Genomic DNA, 8,355 nt, shown 5'->3' on the forward strand with positions numbered 1-8,355 from the left:
CGGGACCTTCTATAAGAAGGTGTTTGCCTTAAAAGAACTCAGCAATTCCCAGGCAGTCTGTTGAAATTCTGAGTGCCCAACAGTCACTGATCCAAACAAAATACCCAAAGGAGATTGCTGTAGTCAGATCAAGTCAGATGCCCTGTGGTCTAGAAAATAGAATTTCTCGGTTCAAGTTTCAGGGGAACTGGTCAGGGTGCTTCCTCCATGGATGCCAGAGCGGTCCAGATTATGAGGGCATGCCTGTAACAAAAATTCCACATGAGTTGAATTCCCTTCAAAAAGCTTTCTGCTTTTCCCTGTGGTGTACACCCATAAGCAGACACACACACACACACACACACACACACACACACACACACACACACACAATCTTCGTGCTCCAAGACCCAGCACCAGATCCTCATTTCCCATGAAGCTTTGTTCATCCCACTCTTGGTGTAGGACTGGACATTATCTGAACACTTCACTTGGAAGTGTCCACCGCTGGTTCCAGCTGCAGCCAGGCAAGCCTTATCTGCACGTGTGGACTGCTCCAGCACCATCGCCCCCCTGTGCCTCACTCTGCCTTCCTGCCTCTAGCTTTCTCTGAAGACTTGAGAACGGCTTTTTTCTGAACCCAGTTCAGTGATGAGGGCGAGCTCCCACCTGCAGTAATGAAGCCAGTGGTTAAGTGGTCCATTTCCCATCCTTCACATAAGTTGTGGGAGGCCTCTGTACACTTGACAGAGGTCCCATTAAGTCAGACCTCCAGAACCAGGCGCCAACACCCTGGTAACATACCCTCAACCTTACAGTTGCCTTTCTTCTTGCCTATCTCTCTCTTCTCTGCCCCTCTGCTACTTCGCCTAGCGGTTACCACTCCAGTGAACTATTTGTATTGAAGACCTTATCTCAGGTCCTGTTTGAGGGAACTCAAACTAAGATAGAACACTTTATTACTAACACAACGATTGGGATGAAGCATGCTCCTGTTTTTGTTTTTTTTTTTCAGGAGCAAAATAATCAAACAAAGCTGGTAACAAGTACCAAAGCTGTGGTATTAACTGTCTGGAAAGGAGACGCCAGACGTCTGGACCTCAGCCCCAGTTATCTGAAAAGGGAATAAAGACTAACCGTTTGAGGGTAGACCTTCCATGCAGTGATCCTATGACAATCTATGTGTGTCCCTGAGCCACTGAGTGGTAGCAAAATGTGATGGCTTCTGTTTCTTTTCCTGCCCCACATCATTCTACTCATGAGCACAAGATGTGTAAAATTTCCACAATGGATGTTTCAAGCGCTCTGGATATTCCTCAGACTTGACAGCACCCACCTCTACCTCTCAATGGACAAGAAAAAAGCTTCAGCTGGATTTCCAATGCCACCCAGGTTTGCACATTCTTTATTTCCAAACAACTGAGTATCATCATGAATTTCTCCTCTGCATCCCCAGACCCCAGCATCAATCTAAACCTCTCTTCTCAGCCTCTTCCAAAAGTCCCCATCACCCATTGGTCCTTTACTCAAAAGGTTGCACTTAAGGGTATTCAATAAATGTGCACCGTCTGATTGCATAAACATTACCACAAGGAAGATCCAGATATTCCTCAAATGGTTAAATTTTAGTTGAAAATTGCCTTGAAAGAACTGTGACCTATGGATCTTTTTCTTTTGTACTAGGCTTTGAACCTAAGACCACATGCATGGTAGACAAGTGCTCGACCAGTGAGCTGAACACATATTCAGCCCCCGTTTTCTCTTTATTTGGAGACAGGGATGCATCAAGTGCCTGGCCTGGAGCAACTCATTCTGTTAGCCCAGACTAGGCTTGAATTGCTATCCTCTTACTACAACCTGTTTTTTTTTTCTTTTCTTTTCCTTTCTCTACCATTCCTCCCTCTCTCTTTCTTTTTGTTAATTTTAAAACAGGATCTCATATATCACAGACTGGCCTCCAACTCACTGTGTAGCTGAAAATGATCTTGCCCCTATGATCCTCCTACCTCCAACTCCTGAGTTCGAGGACTACGGGTGTGTGACCCTATGCCCATTTTTGTGGTTCTGGGATTGAATCCAGGGCTTCGTATGTGTTAGATAAGCACCCTGCCAACTGAACTACATCCGTGACCCTTTTTAATTTATTTTAATAGTGATTTACAAAGTTAATTTATTTTAATAGTGATTTACAAACATTTTTTTAATATACTAAAGAATGGATTAGCCTAGTTAAAGTGAAAATCCAGATTTTTCACATAAAATACTAAAATTATCTTTTCTTTTACAATATAAATAAATAAATGAATAAAAATTCAGGTCTTAATAATGAAAAGTGCTCCTCCCTCCCCAAACCCCAAAGGGAATCTATACCTGCAAGTCTAGACTTTTTGGCTGTGTTGACTGCTGCCATGAACATGTATTCACTATTGGGGTCATGCACGCTGGATCCGTACTTCTGGAAGAGAAAGTTGGGAATACGGTTTATTATCTGCACCTCCCCACCTTCATGTTTGTTTTCCAAGTGTTTTCTGGTTTTTGTTGAAGTGGTGTGTGACAAAAGCTTAATTATGGACTTAGACTCAGTAGAACAATATGCAAAAGTTTTCCAATAAAAAGAGCTTTCTGGCCTATGAGGATGGCTCAGTGGGGAAAAAAAAAAAAGCATTGTTGCCAAGCCTGATGACCTGAGTTCAATGCCCAGTGCCTAAGTGTTGGAAGGAGAGAATAGACTCTTGTGCCTAGAAGTATGCATGTATACACACACACACACACACACACACACACACACACACACACACACACAAGTCTCACTGACAGCCATAGGAGCATGCACTTACATACTGTCATGTACACATAATATGCAGAATGGAGTAAGTTCTTTGACTGAGAATCTGCTGTGTGAACAGCTAAAAAGAATGTTCCACAACAAAAAGAGATATTTCGTTGTCCCTATTATATTGTCCTGAATAGCTTTTCAGACATTTTCCTTAAAAAACAGGAGTCTGGCGACATAACATATAAAGAAGCAGTTTCCTTCTTAGCTACTATTGGTACCTAGTAAGATAATCTCACTGTTTCAATTTGCTAATTAAGAGAAACTTAACAACTAATTATTTCAGCTTTGTCTTGACTCTTACAAAGCTTATATTCAATATTAATCCAACATTTAACAATTTTTAAGAATCAAAGGTATCTATTTTTATGTTTTATCCTCCTTCCTAACCTTTATCTTTGACAGGCCCCAATTTTCTATCTTTTCATGAAAAAGAAAATAGTAATAATAATGTATCTCTGTAAGCCCCCGGAGTCCTTTTGGGAATAAAGTGAGCTATTAAAAAACAAACATATAATCTCTGTTCCAAGTCATTAGTTTAGTCAGTGTGTAAATTAGGGAAAAGGAATTGTCTTCCCTTTTGCTCAGGTTGCTCTGAGAAAAGCATCAGGCGTTGGTGAGTAAATAAGCAACCAGGAAAACGAGTATAAGCAAAAGTAGAAATCGCTTACCTTTTTTGCAAACCGGAAGATAAATATGCATCCAAAAATGTATACCACAATAAAAGCTGCACACCCTACGGGCAACCAGAGCTTCAGCTGGCAGCAGAGCTGTGATTCTGGGTGGGTGGGGTGGGAGAGAGATACATTGATGAAAGACTCAGAAATGCGTGTCCTCACTCATAGCTGCATAGAGAGAATGTTTTCATAAAACATAAAGAAGCTTTTTAATCAAGGAAGGCTTTTCTTCCTTACAATGATGAGATCCAGTAGATGGCAACCAACATCACCTCCACATTGTAGCAAGGACTCTGAAATTCAAGCTGGAAACACTATGCTAGTTTGTAAATGTGATAGAGACTTTCCATCTGCAGCTGTCACAGGAGTAAGTAGGAAAATCCATGGTATAAAACTGATTTTCAAATTGTCTCATCTCATTCTCCTTAAGTGAGCAGAGGTAATATCCACTGAGCTATGATCTAGATGTTTGAAAGATTAGGCCCTAAATGTAACTCAACAGTATAGGTAACTAAATCACTTATTCCTGATAAATATCAACTTAATATGAACAACACATCATTCCTTGCATATTTCATCCAAGATGACTTGTTGCCAACTACATATAAAGGATGTAACACAAAAGATACTCATTTGTCTGTGTCCTTTGATGAGAAAAGTCTCAGAAATGAGCATAAGTCCAACCAATGTCTTACCGTAAATATACAAATATTCTCCACCAAAGATCTTTTCTTGAAAAGGAGGTGGCTCAAAAATCGACAGGCTACAGTAGTAATAGCTGCCCTGAGAACTGTACAGGTTGTTTAGGAAAAAGGAAACACTGCTGTTGGACATCTCATATGGACACAACTTCGGATTCTTGATAGACACCCCGTCTCCCTTTCCCTTGGTTTTGGTGAGCTCACAGAGAACTTCTCTCCCTTTCAATAATTTCATTTTGAGCTGTTGGACGGTCTCGGGGTATTTACAAGAAATCTGGATGCGTCCACTGTGAAACGAAAACATCTTATGGTTGGCTGAGTCATTGATTTCTCCTGGATTAAAAGAAAAAGAACAAAGTAAGAATGCTGTTTTGTGAACATGTTGCCCTAGTAATTATATTTAAGTGGGAACGGGATTTCTTTTTATAAAGTCACCTCTATTTATACCAAAATGAAAGATTTCATAGTCAAGCAAACAAATCCAGTATGTGACAAGGCAAAACTGTGCACTATAAATGGGCTTTGCATATAATAACATATAAAATGTTATGTATCAAGTAACAAGTTTAGATAGTATGATTCAAACAGAGAGGATATCCATGCTTTTCTAGTTTCCACACTGGGGGCCAGATGGTAACAGAGATATGAGTGATGTGCTATACTTTGTGCTAGGAACAAAGTGTTATCAAGGGAAATGTGATAAGGTTGGGTGGTGCATTATAATCTTCACTGGAGGGTCAGAAAATGCCCTTTTGAAGAGTGAGTTTTAAAACTGAAATTAAAGTATGGTTTTCCTTTAGCTGAACAAGGAAAGACTTGCAGAAAGATGTTATGGGAGTAAAAACTTTTAAAAGTATATAAATTTACTGGAGCTAAAATTAAATGGTTATAAATAAATAGTATTACATCCTCCAACTGAAAAGTAAAGGAACAAATTAATTATATTCAAATAGTAATGTGTCTTCTAGGAACCCACTCGCTAAGAACCAAATCAGCCAATGATCAGGTGAGGCCCCAGACTTTTGCTCACTTTTTCACTTTTTAAAATCACCAGAACAAGAGTTGTTTTTTGTGAGCTACATGGAGACTACAGGAGGAAGAGACTGAAATGGTTTTAGCTGGTTGCAGATTGTGAACTCTTGGCTTACAGGTTCAAGGTGTTCTACTGTTTACTTTGTTTTTTGTTTTTTTTAAAGACATGTCAATTTTTAATGAAAAGTTTTATACTAAAATTGTTTGGAAAAACGGTAGCTTTAATCTAAGTTGTAAAATCTCCTTTTTTCTTAAGAAGATCAAACAAATATAAAATAATTTTTTTAAAAAAGTCATCCCCAGTAAAACAGGAAGTATTTCTATATTTTTTATTTTGACTTTTTAGTGGTATTATTTTATTTTATATAGCAAACATAGTATTATTTTGTGCTCTGTTATCGTCATACAGTATCCTATCATAAACATTCAGTTTTTTACCTATTTGGCATGATCATTTTTAATAACTATATAATGAGTCGTTTGTGTTAATCTTTCATGATTTATTAAAACTAAGCACTTAGGTGATACCAGGATTATTTTCAGCACTCCGATTTTCTGTAAGCACCATGGCATTTGTCCAAATATGTCTTGCCGTATTATTTCCTTAAAGAAGGGCTCCAACTTATATGAAGATTGTCAGCATACAAGAGAATCCATTTGCCATATCTCTGTTTATGATTGGTGCCTTAGTTCCTTTCACGCTTCATCACAATCCATTTGTTTGTTTGTTTGTTTGTTTGTTTGTTTATTCATTTCTTTTAGTATCTCTAGCCCTTAGTGAATGCCTCTCATATTTCCAGGAAACATTTTCAAATTAGAGGTTTGGCTGTAAAAAATAAACACAAGTGTTCCAGCTTCCAATTATGTCAATATTCCTTATTCAACAATAAAACAACAGGAAATAGTAAACAAAAGTAGTATTGCAAGGATTAAATCACTGATCTGAAGAGAATGTAGACAATGCAGGTTAAACGTGAGACAACACCCTGGAACCTGGGACATGAGCAGAACTTCAGAGGGGCTTTTGCTCTGAGAACATTTATCACTCTCCCATGCTCAAACTTCTGCCTTTGTGCTTTATCTCCCAGACTCTGCAAAGTGAGGACGCTGGGAGATACTTCTTCAATAAGCTGATTCCTAAAGAATGCTGGAATGATCCTTGGAGTAAAGGGAAGCCCAAAGGAACTGACTCTCATGTCGGGTGTAGTCCAGGAAAATCTCAGTCCTGGGGTTTTAGTTAAAGGGACCTTGGACTGCCATGACCCCACACTTCCTGTGTAGAAGAGATGTGAATCAACCTTACAAAGAGTGCTTTAAACTACAGTGACAAGTACAATAACAAAGAATGAAATAGAAGGCAAAGGGAACAACAGAACCAGCAGATAACACAAGCGACCAGAGCATCACACGCCTTTGAATTATCAGATGCCTCAAAAAGAAACAGTTGTGCTCATTATGTTTAGAAAAATGATAGTTTCAGGGTCAAGGAAAAATTTAAGTCAACTAATTTCAAAAAGAAATAATGAAGACTTGCAAAAAATGCTCTAACAGATGGGAAAAAAACCCATGAGTAGGTTTAAAAGTCTATTAGGCAAGGCTATAAAGAGAACTGACGAACTAAAAGATAGGTAGACAAATTATCCAGAATTCAGGCACAGTGCACAGATTCAAGAATCTCAACCAGTCATAAAGAATTACTTTTAAACTGCCCACAGCTAGACACACAGCCATCTAGAAAGAGTGTTAAAACAAGCTTGAGGAAGGCACTGACTACCTTCAAATCAAAGCAATCGTTAAGCACACCAGAGATGTGCCAGTATCAGCTATAAAGACTACGCACGATGCACCAGAAGAAGCCACCTGTCTGCCCAGAACACAGCAGGAAGGTAGTGGAGCTATGTGCAACTTTTGATAAGTAAATATCCACAAGTCGTGATTCCTTGCATAATTACCAAGAGAGTAGAGGCGTGGGGTATAACACGAATGGATGCCACGAAATCCACCCTAGTGCTGTTGCCTGGAGGAGAGAAGAGAGTCTGAATCAGGAAAGAACATAGAAAGCAGAAAGGTGTCTGTGTGCTGACCATGATTTATTCTCGGCGTGTGGTAATTGTGGGGGTGAGGGAGCCTATGCGATCGTTATTCATTCAAAGTGTTCTTTTATTATTTGTTCATGTCTCTCTCTGTATGGATGTTTTGTCTTACAATTTAGAAGTCTGAAAGTATGCAGAAGGAAAATAATGCTGCTTTCACTTCTTTTCAATACAGAGAAAAGTGTAAGTTAAAGGCAAAGGGGATGAGAACAGACGACAGACGAACAGGTGCAGCTGCATTGGCTTTAAGTGGAGGGTGTTCTGCTAGAGGACGTTTGTCTGTGAGCGCAACGCTTCCTATCTGCTGCAGAAGATAAGATCAGTGGACGGCTTCTCAGTTCCTTCAGCGTTGTTCACAGAAAATTTCCCGGAGACTTTAGAAGGGCAGCAAGGAAACCACAAAAAGATCCTGGGGCGAAACTGTCTACAGCCGCTACACACACACACACACACACACACACACACACACACACACACACACACACACACACCATAAAAAGCGCTGCACCCCGGCGGTTCCCGGTTCTTTGCCCGCTCCGTGACCCGCAAGCCAGCGCGAAGTGAAAAGTAACTGTGCTGAGCAGTGCTGCCCAAGGAATTCAAGAGCGAATTCTGGTTCTGTCCCATGACCGGCATATGGGTCTGTGCCTAGTGTACCCCTGTGGACTTCTCTTTTTTCGTCTATAAAATAAGAAGTGAAAACAATACCTTTAAAGAGTTCTTTCTGGGACAATGGCTCAGAGGGTAAAGTGCTTTTTGCATAAGCAGGAAGACTTGGGTTTGGACACCAAAAGCCTGGCATCTGCTGCAGGATGGAGACCGGCTTACTGGGCAAACACTAGGCAAAAGGGGGAGCTTAGGTCCACTGGGAGACCTTGTCTCCAAACCAAAGTAAAAAGTGATTAAGGAGTCACCGGACATTGACTTCTGGCCTCTATGTTTGCACGCGCGCGCGCGCGCGCGCACACACACACACACACACACACACACTGTGTACGTGCACATACACACAGACAGAAAAAGAGAGATTGGGGGGCTCT

The 8,355-nt window shown here is 40.2% G+C and overlaps 1 protein-coding gene across 1 annotated transcript; it reads right to left on the reverse strand.

Moving 5' to 3' along the window:
* Positions 1–559: 559 nt before the first annotated feature.
* Icos (inducible T cell costimulator) lies at positions 560–7,942 on the reverse strand. The gene is made up of 5 exons (XM_059278131.1): positions 7,807–7,942; positions 4,185–4,523; positions 3,484–3,590; positions 2,332–2,434; positions 560–648 (listed from the first exon to the last, which is right to left on the reverse strand). Exons 1-5 carry the CDS (start codon positions 7,940–7,942, stop codon positions 560–562), a joined length of 774 nt encoding a protein of 257 aa, XP_059134114.1.
* Positions 7,943–8,355: the final 413 nt, after the last annotated feature.

The sequence above is a fragment of the Peromyscus eremicus genome, chromosome 13, assembly GCF_949786415.1.
Source record: "Peromyscus eremicus chromosome 13, PerEre_H2_v1, whole genome shotgun sequence".
Taxonomy (NCBI): Eukaryota; Metazoa; Chordata; class Mammalia; order Rodentia; family Cricetidae; genus Peromyscus; species Peromyscus eremicus.